The sequence below is a fragment of the Xenopus laevis genome, chromosome 9_10L (genome assembly GCF_017654675.1).
Source record: "Xenopus laevis strain J_2021 chromosome 9_10L, Xenopus_laevis_v10.1, whole genome shotgun sequence".
NCBI classification, from domain to species: domain Eukaryota; kingdom Metazoa; phylum Chordata; class Amphibia; order Anura; family Pipidae; genus Xenopus; species Xenopus laevis.
Genome location: NC_054387.1, coordinates 72,203,182 through 72,220,674, shown reverse-complemented (window position 1 = coordinate 72,220,674; position 17,493 = coordinate 72,203,182). Strand labels below are relative to the sequence as shown.

At 36.9% G+C, this 17,493-nt stretch overlaps 1 protein-coding gene across 4 annotated transcripts in view; it reads right to left on the bottom strand.

Annotated features, from left to right (window-relative positions):
- The window catches only part of slc4a10.L (solute carrier family 4, sodium bicarbonate transporter, member 10 L homeolog), a 104,722-nt gene that overhangs the window by 30,343 nt on the left and 56,886 nt on the right, over positions 1 to 17,493 (bottom strand). For all 4 annotated transcript variants that reach the window (XM_041576030.1, XM_041576028.1, XM_018236859.2 and 1 more), the window contains exons 4-7: positions 16,613 to 16,751; positions 15,665 to 15,825; positions 13,326 to 13,514; positions 3,169 to 3,257 (exon numbers count right to left, since the gene is read on the bottom strand). In XM_041576030.1, the coding sequence (XP_041431964.1) occupies positions 3,169 to 3,257; positions 13,326 to 13,514; positions 15,665 to 15,825; positions 16,613 to 16,751 (578 nt within the window). The remainder of the gene's footprint in view (positions 1 to 3,168; positions 3,258 to 13,325; positions 13,515 to 15,664; positions 15,826 to 16,612; positions 16,752 to 17,493) is intronic.

Below are 17,493 nucleotides of genomic sequence, written 5' to 3'. Positions count from 1 at the left end.
GCAGTCAGTCAAAACCAATATAAACAAATCAGTGGTTTGGTGGTGGACTGCAAAATGAAAAATGCCTAATATTTTTCTTTAACCTGCTATGTAGTCCTTGCATCAGAAGATAGCAGTTTGATAAGTCATTTATGTGTCTTTATTAATCCAAACACAAACCGCAGTGACCACATTTCAAAATTCCAATATAAACTGTTAAAATTGACTTTTTTTTATATTTCATCGGCCATCTGGCTTAGACACTAGCGCATAGTTTCTATTTACATTTACAAGATTATTCATGCAAATTCTGCTGGCACTTAACCAGAGTCTGTGGATTAAAAACCCAAGATAGCTGTATTTTGTCAAATATTTATATCTCAAATGTTCCAAAAAATTAAAAATTGTATACATAAGAAAAGAGTCCACATAAACAGACACTTAAAGGGGAACTGCCATGGCTATAAACTTGCACCCAAACTTTTGGGGATTAAAAAATATTCTTCACAAATAAGTGTTTTTGAGATAGAAATGGTTTATTGATGTGCTTCTTCAACCTAATATTGTATCCTTCTGTGCTCAGTAGAGCTCATTCTTCAATCATTTTTATATAGGCTCATGCTGGAATCAACCAATTAGAGCAGATGAAATCTGTCATTGTCACAGCACGAGTGTGTTGGTTGCAGCTGGAAAAACAATGGTTAAATTCAGGAGCTCCTAAATAAATCCTTGCATACTGTATATAACCAAGTATTGGATAAAAAGAATGAATATTCGAAAAAATGATTTATTAAACATGCACTACAGTCTAGTGACTTTAAACAGCTCTCCTTTTAGTTTAATTAATCTGCCTAACGTTATCTGTAATAATGAAAGGATGCAGATTTATTATATAATCATACAATTATTAAAGGGGACCTTTGAGATAACTTTTAGTATGATGTAGAGAGTGATATTCTGAGACAATTTGCAATTTGTTTTAATTTTTTTATTATTTTCCATCTTAAGCAATCTGGTAACTAGGATCCAAATTACCCTAAATTTGTACCATAAAGAAAGGAACTGCAAAGAAGAGCTAACGAGGTCGCACAGCTATAATAAATATAATTAGATTGTGTGTGTAACTTGGAAACCATGAAAGGAATAATTAATGACTTACATTTTTTTTTTGATGAGTGCAAATAAATTCATTCAAAATAAATTCATTGTGTCCCCACTTTGATGTGTTGTCATTTTTATATCGTGTGATAAACAATTAAGAGTTAATAAAGTGCAATAGTGTAAGGAGTGCTAATTACGTAAGCAACAGTTCGCATTCCACTAGTCTGTAGAAGAAGGAATCACTCAATAAAACATAACATTTAATAGTTCATTTAAAATCAAATTAATGAAATATAAAAACACTTAGTAATGAAAATACTGGTCCCACCTAGATCATTACATCAGCCTATATGCCCTCTAATAGTAGTATGAGTTGGGGTGGGGAGCAGGAGCGTGTCTATAGTAAAAGAAATTAGGTGGCTCCCACTGTGGGAAAAACAACAGACAAACCAACACCTTGTATGCTGGACCTTGAAGTATCGCACAAGTGTTAATTCCAAAATGGTGTGCAAGGAGAGTAAACTGACACTTTGTCCTCATCCCCTATGTCTTGTGTTAAAGCAACACCAAAAGTTTGGACATGAACACAATAGGTTAAATAACCAAAGGTAGTGCAAACAAACAGAGGACAGACCCAATGTACTGTACTTTGCAGCATTATACAGACATATATGTTTCCAATACAGTGTGCATAGAGTAACTGGCACTTTGTCCTATTCCCTATCGCTAGTGCAACACCGAAAATCCAAATTCCCCTAGCAACCATGCATTGATTTGAATATGAGACTGGAATATGAATAGTAGAGGGCCTGAATAGAAGGATCAGTAATAAAAAGTAACAATAACAATACAGCCTTGTAGCCTTACAGAGCATTTGCTTTTTTGAAGGGAGTCAGCGATGCCCATTTGAAAGCTTCAAAGAGTCAGAAGAAAAAGGCAAAAACTATAAAACTATAAAAAATAATGAAAAATAAATGAAAAGCTGCTTAGAATTGACCGTTCTATAACACAATAAAAGTTACCTTAAAGCTGAACCACCCCTTTAAACAACAGCTGAACATAATTGGGGCTCTTGTACCAATGAGATTTAATTCAATGACGAGTAAACCTTGCAAAATATGTCCCTTCTCTGCAAAGTGACCTTTTTCTCCCCAGAATTCTGTTTATTTCCTTAATCCATAAACCTACTGGATCATACTAGGAAAAAAAACAGTCCCCAGGGCTATTGACGAAAAACGACAATCCATATTCAACCATAACTCACCCACTCCCAACCCATGCCCAACTTGACATGCAGAGCCATATTTACTGACCCATCACCCATTCCCAAAGAGGGTGGTCTTGAATAAGCACAAGTCATATAAATGCACATATTAAAGTCTGTAGGTACTGTACAGTACGATAAATAATGTACAATATGTATCATTACTGGACAAATGGAATGCATATCACAAAAATAGGTAATTTATTACACATCATAAAGTACAGCACAACATAAACCACTACAGTTCAGAGAAAATGAACAAATTTGTATGTAGTTTTACAGGGTCAGGCTGGAAGAAGAGCCTCAGAAACAACACCAATTGCATCCTGGCAGACTAATTACTATAAGCCTATTTATCAGGGTGAGCAGTTAATTATTTGGTGTAACAATGTAGCTTGTAAACTCACTAATTTGCAAGTCTCTTTGTTCTGTCTGGATCATATATGTGACTTCAGGAGGTTTCAAGCAGAAACATTTTTTACTAGTTTGTTTTTTTAAGCATGTTTCTTGCAGAAAATTCAGGCTCATTCCAAAATATTCTTAGATATTTAAAGTGTCTTGTCAAATCTTTGTGTTAGTGGCAAAATGTGATAAAGTGTCAAACAGTACAGTGCAGAGAGTCCTTTGGGGATAAACGGTATAGAGAGGAGAACAGAAATTGCTACTCACCGGACCTTACATACACATATATCAAGACAAAATAACTAAACAAGTATCTGACATTTATACACATGAAGCCACAAAGGTGATAATTGTGGAAAAAAATTTATTATATAAATTATATATATATATTCTGAAACTTGTGGAAATGGTAGCGCACTCACCTTTGTAACATCTAGGCTACTGTTCTCTCTGCTGACATCATTCTTATGCTCAATGCAGGAGGGAGCAGACTGCGGAGACACAAGCTGACCTGATAAAGAATAAATTCAGTCTTTTAGTGAGTGTAGTCTTTTAGAGAGAGAGAGAGAGAGAGAGAGAGAGAGAGAGAGAGAGAGAGAGAGAGAGAGAGAGAGAGAGAGAGAGAGAGAGAGAGAGAGAGAGAGAGAGAGAGAGAGAGAGAGAGAGAGAGAGAGAGAGAGAGAGAGAGAGAGAGAGAGAGAGAGAGAGAGAGAGAGAGAGAGAGAGAGAGAGAGAGAGAGCCTTGCTGATTACAGACTGATAAGAGCCATGTTAGGTGGAGCTGTGAGAGTCCATGAAGGGGTGAATTAGATTTCACTGCAAGGCCTCTCATAGGTGATGTGGAGGTCACTATATAACATAACCTCAAACACATTTATCCAGAGGTCTCAAAGACTGGGTATGGGTTTAATTGAAAAATGAGTCCAAACATAATGGGCTTTGGGCACTCGGTCTATCAGATGGGAATTTCTGGGCAGGGGCAGATCACACAGGATTGATATTTAATGCATTGAACTGGATGGGAAAATCATAGTCAATGAATGTGATATCACTTTTCCACTATGTTCCTGTAAGGACTTATGGTTATTATATTCTTGGTCCAGTTCCTACTCACAGGAGGTCATAAAAAACTCAATCTGTGTCCTGCTAGGCCACACCCCTTGCATTCCAGTGGGAGGGGGTGCCCAGTTACCTGATGCCCCTGCAAACTGTAATAAGTAGTCAAATCTTTAGGCTAAAAAATAGAATTTACTTAGGAGCACCCATTTTTGTGGGGGTTTATCCTGTTTGGGTTTTTTCCCTTTTATTTTATAAACTTTGTATTTTTGAATGTATGACTTTTTGTGACATCTTTTTGTTTACTTGCACTATTGTACTTTTTATAATATTAAATATAAAATGTAATAAGCTAATAATGCTCTAAACAACCCTTGCCCTAAAGTGTGTAACTGTGAGTCTTAACTTTCTGCATGCTGAATGGAAATGCTAGTCTGTGTGTATGCTACTTAACCCTTTAGTGGCTGTGGGATCAAGTATGTTGTATAACAAATGAAGGTATCTCTCCTGAGCGCATTCTTTGTATGAGTTTTGTGGGGGGTGGTTGGTGTTTGGGGTGCTGTTTTTTGTTAAATAAAATGTGTAGTGCTGTTGTGTTAGTCTAACCTGTGTGCCAGGTGGGTGAGAGATTGAGTTAGTGACTCCTGACAGAGTTAGTGACCCCCTGATAGCCACACCTAAAGTCACGTGCAAGTACCATAACCATGACACATGTCATTATGAGATAGAACAGCATCTGCAAGGATTACAATTACACCATATTTAGCATGTAAATAAAGACAGCTCACCAGTAGTTACATGGGGTCCAGGAGCACATTCCCCAAACAATAGCATTTACTAAACTACTGTTTAAAAGCAAACATCTAATTAGTTGCTAAGGCTTGCTATACCTGCAAGAAATGTTACAGGTATGGGACCTGTTATCCAGATTGCTTGGAACCTGGGGTTTTCCAGATGGAAAAAAAATGGATCTTTCTGTAATTTGGATCTTCATACATTAAATCTACTTCAAAATCATGTAAATAAAACCCAATGGGCTGGTTTTGCTTCCAATAAAGATGAATTACATCTTGATTGGGATCAAGTACACGTTACTGTTGTGTTATTACAGAGAAAAAAGAAATCATTTTTAAAAATTTGGATTATTTGAATAAGAGTCTATGGGAGACAGCCTTTCTGTAATTTGGAGCTTTCTGGACAACACATAACATATCTGTACTCCCTTTCCTCTGATCTTTGTTTCCTTTGAACCCAATAATTCTGCAAAAACTAAGTTTCAGATTGTCTGACCACTGTGACCATAAAGCATGAGCTGTTTCAGACAAAAGAAACAAAATTAACCATTAGAATATACTGCCTGTTGCATGAACAAAAGTGGGTCTCATTAATGAAGAAGCAGGAAGCAAAGCAGAAAAAAGATGTAAAGAATGAAGCACAAAGACCCATGCCCTATGAATACAACACAGCCAATGGTGTATTCATGAGGGGCAGGCTAGTGAGGAGCATCCCCATTGATGTTTGCACAGGGTGCAAAGTGCAGAAAGCAGAATGCAGCAGCCATTATCCCAGGAGCAACAAGTAAGGAGTACAATTTTGGGCCAATGGTAAATGCTCCCTACTGAGTATAACTGTATTTTCATTTCTCATAACTGCTCTTCCTCACTAAACATGTCATATTGTGTTCAAATATAAAGATACTGTGCAGCAACCATGTGTCTCTAAATAAACCATTCCTGAAAGCAGCCATCTTGCTTGCACCTCCTGGTGCTGGAGGCTACTTGAGTAGATATGAGGATAAGGTTCATAACTGTAGACATCATTTTTCTGAGCTTTAAGAAGGCAAAAGTTCCCAAACACTCTGAAAAGTAGGGACAGAATGAAATCAAATAATATTGGGTCTGACTCCATAAGTGCTCTCTTGGTTACTATAGCAGTTTACAATCTCTACATACATCTGTGCAAGTGAAGGGGCATATGAGAAAACATTTGGACTGCAATGGGGAATAAAAGTGAACCCAAAAATTCTAAAACCCTCTTCTTTGAGAAAAATGTATTGATTCTGCTTTATTGATTTGTTCTGGAATACACACGTCTTGACTTGCAATTCCTAATATCATTTTATAAAACTGCCATGGGGTTATTTCCCATGCCTTTATTATGTCAATCACTAATTAATCACACTAGGATGATGTATTTCTTACCATCTATGACCTTTACGACAGAATGCTCTGCTATAAAGGCAGCTACAATTTCAACCATAAAGCATGACAAGCCTTTTCATTTTCTAGGATTTAAGAGCCGGTGCCTTAAAACAGAATTGCTGAACAAAGACGATTATCTTTAAAAAAGAAAACATTTTTCACATTAGCTTCATTCTGCTGTAATTTCGAGGCAGGCTCATTGTGTCTAGATGCAAGAATAAAGAATGACCGCTGACAGCAAATGGAATCACTCCTACGCCTTTATTTTGCAAAAAATTATATGTATTTACCCAGTAGGTGGAAGGGACAAATGCATTCAGGGGAAGGTAGAGGAGAGAATTATGTTATGCAAATTCCCCAGGGACAATTTTCAAGAGAAAAAAAGCCAAATTGTTTTCTGTAATATGCCGGTTGGCATCATCTACCAGTGTATGAATGTGGGTATGCTGTGAAATGTCTCTCTTAGGGCATGGTACATATGATTAGACGGCACAGAGCTGATCTTTTTGTCCACTTCATAAAAGAAATCAGATGAAAAAATTACTCTTACAGGGTCCCTCTTATTGCCCTAGTATTCTGTGCCAGAGGGACGTGCCTTTCAGGCTTCCTTGTATTTGCTTTACCTCAGACCCCAGCTACTTTCTATGGGAGATTCTGTCCTGTTAACTTTCAAGAATTTATTTTTTAAGATTAAGGTCTGGTGCCTGAAGTCGGGAGCATGTACTGGTCCTGGCACACTGAAATGGAAGTAAGAGAACTGCTGTAGAGGGCATTTGTAGACCGGATAACTCCGGGAAAATTCTTTAAAGATGGTGGTGTAGAACTCCCATAGAAGGTACCCATAGCTGGTGTGTTTTTCAGAGAAGCAGAGCATCAATCCAAGATCTGAGGTAAGGAATTATATTTACTAGGTGTTGCATAACATATTGACACCCTGTGAGTATGACTTTACTCATTCTTTAAGTTGGGCCATGGATCAGAGTAAATCTGTTGTCTAGCTAGTTTAGAAGAATGTAGATAGACAAGAGGCATTGGATTTGGTGGAATCCTTAGCGAAAAAATTTTTTAAGGCTATGCCACTTTTTGACATTTTGCTCAAATCCTGATTGAGTTTGGTATTTGGTTGAATCCAAGAATTTGATATGCACCGAATCCATGAGCTCCTCATTGCCTTTGCCGAAGTTAAAGAGTAAAGCTGGCCATAGACACAAAGATCTGATTGTACGAATTGAGGATTCGTACTATTTTCGAACCGTGTGTGGAGAGTCCCGGAATTTTTTCGTTCGGCGGAGGTCGGTCGTTTTGTCGATCTGACAGGTTAAAAGATTTCTGTCGGCTGCCGATAATATCTCTGCGTGTATTGCCGATCGTACGATTTTCAGTGGGAGACTGTCACTAGCTTTGGTTAGACATAACTTTCATACAATTACTGTCAGGGGCAGAACTTTGGCTGATCTGTTCTTTTGTACTTTATTTGATCTGAATGGTTAGTGGCAGGTCGGGAGATGGGAAAGTCCGATCGTACGATGATTCGTACGATCGGATCTTTGCGTCTATGGCCATCTTAAGGACCAAGGGGCTTCTAAAACAAAGAGAGTCCTGCCAAGTAGGATTGGACCACTGCCAGCAAGGATAACTACTCCTTTGCCACTATAGATGACAGTGACCGAACACATTGCACTTTCCAATCCCTCACTAATCCAAACAAGTATAGCACATTTGTGCAACTGTATTCTAAAGCTGGAGCCATCTACATTTCCACACAAGTTTTGTAGTTGTGTAACATTTATGTTGAATCTCATAGTGCACAAAATAAACTAAGCCAGATCCAAGCACTTTGTCATTGCTACTATTCCAGGAAAAAATGTACCAGCTACACTACTCTTGGTGTGACATTAGTCCATGGACAGAATCACAACTTTCAAAGCTGACACTGTGTGTTGCAACTAGAAGCTACATGCAAGAGAACACACATGCATTAACATACAGTTTAAATAAAGCCAGAGCTCAAACAGTAGATATATACAAATTTACTACCTCAATCATTTTCAACAGACTTTTAGAGGGGCCAAGAGTTAGGAGATGAAATAGGTACAGAGATGAGATGAGCCTGTTAGAGATACATACAACAAAGACAGAGTGAAATAAACAATGATAAGTATGAATGACAACACATACAGTACAAAACAGGCTGGCCCTGGTGAAATTCCTTGTGTGTTGGATCTTAACATGGCAGATAATAATATGTTGCAAATGATGTGCATTATCCATAGGGATTACTGCACCAGAACAGCTGGATCACTGGTCTTTCTTATTTTGATTGGTTCCCCTACCAGTCCCCTGAGGCACAGCACACACATAGTGGCTCTATGTTGTTTTTGGGGTTACTTCCAGTTGCTGTATCTCTGGGCTTGTACAGTAAACCTGAGTATAAGGCACAACGATTTTAACCCATTTGTTTTCCACCCTTCAAGTCTCAAGCTCTTAAGTAGAATTTGCCATGTGTATATATGATTTTACCATACATATAAAAATTTATATTAAATCAAATGTTTTATAATAGAAGACAATCTCAGTTTAGTGTTATTACATGGGGACACTTCCATAGCACAGACTCTGAGGAGTTTCAATCCAGGCAAGCTGGATGAGTCAGTGAAGAACCACTTTTGAGGCACAAAAATAACCCAATTCTTGCTCAAACAGATACAGTATATACATATGTACTACCTCAATCATTTTCAATGGACTTTTAGAGGGGCCAAAGGTTAGAAGATGAAATAGGTACAGAGATAAGCCTGTTAGAAACACATACAACAAAGACAGAGTGAAAGAACTACTTTAGCAGAAAAACAGTAAGTGCTGAGTCCCGTAGTAAATCCCCTTATTCATCTCCCCTGCAGTATCACTGGCACTTATTATACCTAATGCTGAAGGTAAGTTGCAATGAGCACCTCATTCAGCTTGCCTCATGTTGGAACTCCCTCCCTGCACATAAACAATGCTGTGCATCTGAATTTACGACACCACTATAGCATTCATGGAGGTTCCCACAAGTAATAAACATGCATAAAATAATTGTGCACATATACCAAACTGCCACTATAGTTTTATATAACAATACATAGATAAAAAAAATTTATGAGAACATTGTTTTTACATACAATAAAAACAAAATAGATTCCCTGTGGGAAATATTGAGCAATGTGTTTTTGGTCACTAATGTCCAACATTATGGTATCATAGCTAATCAAAATCTAGAAACACAAATACAGTAACAGGGTTAGACATGTCACAGCCATACTAGAGTGTAAATGATTGATGTTGACTAAGGAAATAAATACCTGAAAAGAAAGAATTAGTAACAAATGATGAAACTTATGAAAGACTTTCTGCATACTGATTGGCTAACTTCTCTCCATTTACAATGAACATTTCACTGTTCTACTGTTTTTAGTCCAGCCAATTAGAAATGAAACTGAAACAAATGTTAACAATCCATGTAAAGTAAAGGGAGTCCACTCTCATAAAAATAGTTAAAAAAATATACGTTAGAGAACTAAGCTTTTTGTAATTCTCCAAAGCTGGGATACTTATGCATTTAAACAATCCTGACTCATTCCCAGTAAGTTAAATCTCCCTGACAGGTTTCCAAACTGTCAGGGAACCCAGAGTAATAGCTGGGGGGCCAAGCCAGAAGACCAGTTAGAATGGAATTTTAGAAGAATGTCTATATGACTTTATAAAAAAGTACTACAAGCCTTAAATAAAGTCATTTAGAATGAGATTTGGAGATAAAACTTCACCGAACTATGGGTCATATGACAATTTGTAACCCTGCTGTGGGGCCCTGCCCAAATTAATCCGACTGAAATAAATTATATGAAAAATTATACAACGCCACAATGAATAACAAAAAAGGAGCCACAATTTGGGCCCACATAGTGCTGCAAGTCTGTAATCACAGACTTCTTTAAACAGTAGCACAAGTAGTCATTCCATCATGAAACAGCAGAAAAAGGAAAGAAACACTCTATTCCTGTATGACGTTTTCAGCCTTTATCACTTCTGCCACCACTGCAAGCCAATGAAAAAGAGCAATTAATACTTATTCATATGATGTACTGTATGTAAGATTCTTACTTTGGACTACAAACAGGAGGAGTTTAATGTATAGTTTAGGTGCAAATTTAAGGGCAGAAAAATAAACTGGAGCATCAGCATCCAGCAAGCATTCCAGCATCATTGCTGGCTGGACCCAAGACTGACCACTAGGTGGCAAGATTTAGCTCTCTGAAAAACAAAGGTTAAATGCCAGACATTTGCACCGTAATTGCCTACTATCATCTCCAGGTACATGATGTTTTTCCTAAATGTATACATTTTCAAAAATACACAACAGAAATGGGTATTAAATGTAAAATTTTCAGAAATGAATAGAGGTTAATAGCCCTTTGTATGGCTTTGAAATAAAGTGTTCTTGCCTTACCTTTTTTATGCTAAATAATGGCAGTCGTTAAGGGAGGGAAAAATTGTGAAGGAAAAAATAATAAACGAATAATCCAACCCATTTACATGTCAAATAGTAACATAGTAAATGTTTGCTCTTATAACATTTGTCTATATACTTACGTATATTTTACCACAAATATGTTTATTAAAGGAGAACACCATTTAGCAGTTTTTGCGACATAAAAGATAAAAGGGCATATTTGCAAACCCAAGCACAGTGCAAAAAAAAAAGGCCACAATAGTTTTTTTTGTACTTTGCCCACTGTGTTTGTTGTGTGTAAATAGCCGCAAGCTTCTGTGTTCAGTGATGCATATCCCTTCACTAATACAACACTGACAGCATTAGCTCCGAATTAGTGAAGGGTGGGCAGGAGTAGGCATGAATGCTTCCCCCCTCCCGGCCCCCTTCCAGCACTCACTGAAGAGCACTGGATATCATTGTAGAGTACAGGGGGGCACAAGTGTTTCTAGAATGCTTGTGCGTGCACCCCCCAGAAACCTCAATTGTAATTTAAAATGCAATTCAATCAACTTTTCATCATCTTTATAGAGGAAATTATACCCTCCTTTTGAGATAAGCTCAGTCAGCTGGGCTTGTGTAGAAAAGTTGCAATAACACTAAGGGGCAGATTTATCAAAGGTCGAAGTGAATTTTCGAATTAAAAAACGTTGAATTTCTAAATAATTTTGTGTACTTCAACCATCAAATAGGCCAAATTCGACTTTGATTCGAATTGAAAATACTTCACAAATTCAACCATTCGAAAATCTAAGTACTGTCTCTTTAAAAAAACTTCAACTTTGACACTTCGCCAACTTAAACCTGCCGAATTGCAATGTTAGCCTGTGGGGACCTCCTAGAACCTATAGCCAGTATTTGGTTAAGTTTTGAGAAGTTGAAGGATTTTTTTGTAAAATCGTACAATCGTATGATTGAATCCTTCGACTTCAAATGTTGGACTACCCTATTCAATGGTCGAAATTCGACCCTGACCCAATATGTATTTCCAGAAATGAATACATTTATTTTTTTACACAGACATGATTCAATGTATTAAAAGGAAACCATGATATTTTGCCTAAGGTTGCTGGGACCAGGTCCTAAACATCACAAAGTGGTCCAACCTCTCCCTCGCCTTTTTCCATTAGAATCTGTGTAAAAGCCATTAAATGTACTTCAAGTCCCACAATCCATCATTTCACAATGGAAGAAGGCATGGGAGGGGTTACATGCACCATGGGCCTAAGGTGGTTTGACAGAGTAACATGGCTTCTTTTCAGTCTATGGAATCAGGTATGTCTATGTGCACACAGAATAATGTATATTTGAGTTTGGCCTTAGAACTGACTCTTCGGAAACCCTCTAGAACGAATGAGCTTGCCATTATCTTAAATTTCCATAGGTTCAGACATATATACACTGTGACAGAATGGGTAGGATCTAAAAACACCCCCAAAAAAAGCCTTGCAGCGAACATTTAAGGGGCTACCTTTCACCCCTGGTCTCCCAGCTGCCAAAATGTAATTTGATCACAACTTGGGATAAACTTTGACACCAAATTTAACTTTTCCAACTATGCTTTCAAATCTTTTTTCATTTTAGTCCCAATTAGAGATAAACAAGATAATATCATAATGTTACCATCATAGAAGTTGTTCTGAAAAAGGCAAACCCCAATGAGAATAATGAAATTCATCCCATGGTCTGCTATTACAATAAATACTCCTCCCCCTCTGTTATTTGTACTGAACAACAAACCAGTTTATGAACGTGAAAAGTGATTATGTAGAACAAGGGTGCGAGCCAGGAATACATACCCCCAGTTATATTATTTGAGGACTGTTATGACTTTATATTACTTTGTGAGTAGTATGGAACAACTCTCTCCATACTCTCACCCTATAGTTATCCTACATATATTCTTTTGCCATCTTATTGTATGAAACATGGAAGAACCAGCCTGAGGAAATACAATGGAATCAACCCTGGTAGCCATGGTAAAGTATTACATACATTTAATTTTATGAATAAAAATAGGTGGCCTTGGAACCTTATGGAATAGAATGTATTTCTACACTGAAAGGAAGACATAATTGTATAGGCATATAATCTCCCTTTTTCAGGATACATTTATGGATATTTTAATATACTACTTGTTGAAGCATTCTCCTTAGACCCCATCACACCCCTGATCAAGCGTATAGTCAGTGAAGCATAATTAAAAGTATGTAATGAGCAATGCACCCACTGAAAGCTATATCCCCATAATTGATTTTGCTATTTTAAACAAAATAAATGTTAGATCATAGTATAAGCTGTTCCAAGCTATTACAAAATGAATAATGCTAAAAATGTATTACATTTTACTATGGTAGGTTCACATACATTTTGAATTGCTGGAAATTAAACACACTCAGAAGCAAATTCAAATCAGAGTTTTTGCTGACATTTGAGAAAACCATGGCCAAAAAAATCCGACTTTGAATATATTCTAATTGATAAATCTAAGATTTATTAATTGCAAAATCTCTATAATCTTAACTAAAAGAATTCAGCATCTAAAACTACTGAGCTGTTATAGAAGTCATTTTGTTGTGTATTTTTTTTAACATTTATTTTATAATTCAAGGTGGTGGTGGTGTTGTTTTTTTAAAAAGGTTCATTTTTAAAAAGTTGATTCTGAAAATAAAAACAGTTTATTATAATACAAAAAAATGAATAATGAATAATTTGACATATTTTGAATAATGAATAATTTGACATATTTGATTTAAAATTAAAAAAGTTCTAGTTCTAAAAAAATGTGTCTTACCAGTTTTATCCATGGAATGTGGCTCCGACTGTTTCTTGCCAATATCAGCAAATGACCGGACTATTGGAATTCTGTTGCTTAGTTTCTTCTGGTTCTGATGGTGATGATGTTTCATTAATGCCTCGTGGACTCTGTGACGAACATCTTCACTTAGCTGCCCAGAGGCTACTTGCTGATCAAGAATCATGTCTGCAATAGGTATTAAAGGGTAGGTTATTCCTTTTTATATTTGATATAGAAGTTTATTCTGGTTTCCATATACCTAGCTCATAGGGTTTTTAAAACAACATTGACATATTCCATATAGTAATTATTCTGGTTTCCATATACCTAGCTCATAGGGTTTTTAAAACAACATTGACATATTCCATATAGTAATTAAATCATTATTAATTAGCCAAGTGGCAGCTATAATACTGGAACCAAAAAATTAGAATTTAAGAAACACAGTAACAATAAAAGACGTTTTTTAAATTCAGCCATACATGTAACACCAAGAGAGATGTGTCTAAACAGTAAATGAGGTGTGAAAAGTATCCAGCAATGTGATCACAGATATTCAAATTTCGAGCAATGGACAATCATATTTCACAGTAAGCCCCCACTGGTATCCCTCCACAACATGGCACATGTTACATCCATTGGGAGAGGGTGCCTCCTACTAAAAGTGGGAGGGCATGTGATTTTCACCACTAACTACATAGTAACATAGTAAGTTAGGTTGAAAAAAGACACATGTCCTAACTACTAGTTGATCCAGAGGAAGGCAAAAATAACCCTTCTGAAGCCTCTTTGATTTGCCACAGAGGGGGGGAAATATTCATTCCTGACTCCGAGATGGCAATCGGACCAGTACCTGGATCATCTTCCATAACCCTGTATTTCCTTTATTGACATTGAAACTCATCTGCCACTTAGTCACCCAGATTGCCAGTTTGTCAAGATCCTGCTGCAAGGATGCCGCATGAAAAGGTTTGTGTTATCTGTAAAGGTTACAATACCATCCCCAAGTCATTAATGAAGTTAAATAAAAGTAGACCCAAAACAGAGCCCTGAGGGACCCCACTAAGAACCTTACTCCAAGTACAGAATGTCCCATTAACAACCACCCTCTCTACCCAATCCTTCAACCAGTTTCCTATCTATGTGCAAACAACTACATTAAGCCTAACAGCTCTTAGTTTAGAAAGCAGCCATTTGTGGGGCACTGTTTCAAATGCTTTGGCAAAATCCAAATAGATCACATCTACTGCCCCCCCACTGTCCAGCATTTTTACTTACCTCATCATAAAAAGCAAATCAAATTTGTCTGACATGACCTATCCTTCATAAAGCCATTCTGATTACTGCTGATCATGCTCATATTGCCATTTTCCAAAACATAATACTGGACAGTAAAGAAGAAATGTGCTATAAAAGTAGACAATACAGTGTAGACTGTTTTCTTGCTACCAGTGAGGGGTTAATAATCGTTAGCGTCTCTAGCCTTCATGTCATTCCATCTGTGTTTGATAGTCCCAACTTGTCTGTTAGTTCCAAGCCCATTTACTGTGCAGCAGTTCACATAGATTATTAAATAGTTACTTTGTACATAATTGTTGTCTCATTGGGAAATTCTGAATAGGTACAATATTCAAACTGCAATCTGAAAACAGCAAAAAATGAAAAATGCAAAGTAACATCTGTTGGTTGGTGTTTAGCTATAAAACAAAAGGCAGCCACTCTCCTTGTAGATTTGTAAATAAAATGCAATTGGCCCCATTCTTATCCAGTGAAAAGATATCATTTTACTCAAATCTCTTTTTTCCCCATAGTTGATTATGAAGTCAAGGAAACTGCAATTGCACTGTCAGCTCTTCTTCTATAAAAGCCAGATTAAGATTCAAGGGGATCTAAATGCTCAGCAAAACTGTTCCATTAAGCCCCCTAGAAGTGCAAAATTCTTAGGGGTAATTTATGTCCACTATGAACCAAACCATAACTACAGCTCTTATTTTAAAAAGGCTGTATAAACTTTCTATTGCATTCACCAGCACTCAAATCTAAGTAGTGTTGCACCGAATACACTATTTTTGATTCAGCCAAACCCAGTGAAAGATTCGGCCTAATACTCAACTGAATCCAAACCCTATTTTGCATATGCAAACCAGCGAGGACGGGGGAAAAAAAGCCAGGCATGAGGATTCCTCTGAATCCATTTCTGCTATAAAAAGGCCAAATCCTGGCAGAATACCAAACCGAATCCTGAATTCGGTGCATCCCTAAATATAAGCAGCCCAAATAAAAACACAGATGCAAGGGAATGTAACTTGTTGTTCTTTCATAGCTATAGTTCATACCTGCAATTTCTTCTAAGGTGTTCGCTCTCATGTCTAGAAGAACAGTCCCATGTAGGATACAACTTCTCAACTCAAATAAACTATGAAGTGACAATGTGGCGACATATGGCTTGCTCCATCTTTCACCACCATCTTCAACATCTTCTTCAAACTTCAACCACCTAATGAAAGAGCAGGGGTTTAACTAAGGTCTTATAAAAACTAGTTACACAAATGACTTGGCTAAAATATACTGTGGATTTACTCCACTCAAATTGTCCCATAACTGCAAATAAAAGGCAGACTAGTGAAGATGTGGTGGCTGCCAAATCAGCTCATTTCATTTCTTGTTCTGTAGCTCTCTGGTGGTGACCATCAACACAAACAGTTGTCAGATCGGACCAGATTGACCTCCACTGCACATGTTCTTGTTTGGTCATCATCACCAGAAAGCAAGTGAACAAAATCAAATGGCCAAAAATTGTGTCTGCAAAGTACCAGGGCTATACAGTGCAGGAGTGTGGTTTGGAAAGAGGGCTCTGCAGGTCATTATCATATATATATATATATATATATATATATATATATATATATATATATATATATATATATATATATATATATATATATATATATATATATATATATATATATATATATATATTTTTTTTTTTTTTTTTTTCTTTAATTAAAACTTTTTAATAGTTCATTAAAATGTCAGGAGACTGAGTTAAAAATCAGTTTTAACCCATGTGTGCATGGTGGTAGTTCTGATTTCAACTGTTCATTTATTTAGACTTTTTTATAATTCATTTCAATATTTCTGTTTTGCATTATATTGTACCTATTTTTATTTTTGACTCTATTCAAATGTAGCTAAAGGATGTTCAAGGTATTTACAATATCTTGCATTTCAGATCTGTTGATACTGAATTATTTCAAGCAAAATTGTTTTATGTAACCACTCACCTTGCCATCTCTCTCCATTCTGCATCTTCACCTTCACGTAAGCAAATCTCATCCAGCTCAGTGAAGAGATCATGGGGAATGTGTTCTTCATCATCATCCTCTGTGCCAAGAATAAACTGGACCCTTTGGGATGGTGTGTCTAAAAAAACAGAAGATGGAATGTTACACATTGACTTTTGATTGAGGTTCAGGCATTGCTGTTTGCAAAAAAAGGAAAGTGTTAGAGAGGGAATGTGGGGATGCCAACTCAACCAATTAAAACAGATTTTTGAGAAAAATGTAGTGTGGAAATACATTCAGTTTTGCAGTAACTTTACTTTAGATTTAAAAGGGCTTAAAGTCATTTATTGTCAAACGTATCTTTAACACCTTAACATTCTTTTATCTAGCTAAAATAAGGGTTCCAGCAAAGTGCTTGTACAGGGGGAGGGTGGTGGTGGTAGTAGACTGAAAGGTCACCTATAACCAAAATATTGGTTCCCCCACCAGAGTTGTGTGCTAAAAGATCCTGCACTCTGGATAGGGGACACAACAGGATTTTTGAAAAATACTCTGGAGCTCAATAGATATGTAGATGCACATATTACGTCACATTCATAAACATAATGAGCAAGTGCCATGCCTCACTCAATATGTGCTTGCTCGTCACTCGATTTCCATGCTACACACATGCACATATTAAGGGAGTCAGGACACTCGCTTATTATGTAAATGTGAGTACAGCAAAATGGCCACCCACACCAGAAGAGGGGGCCCTGTTGGGGAGCATTGCACACAATGCAAGAATATTCTTCATAAAATACTATTGTTTCTCACATCTGGAGTGCAGGATGTTAGCCTGTGGAAGAAACATGATCTTTGTAATTTGGCATGGAGCTACA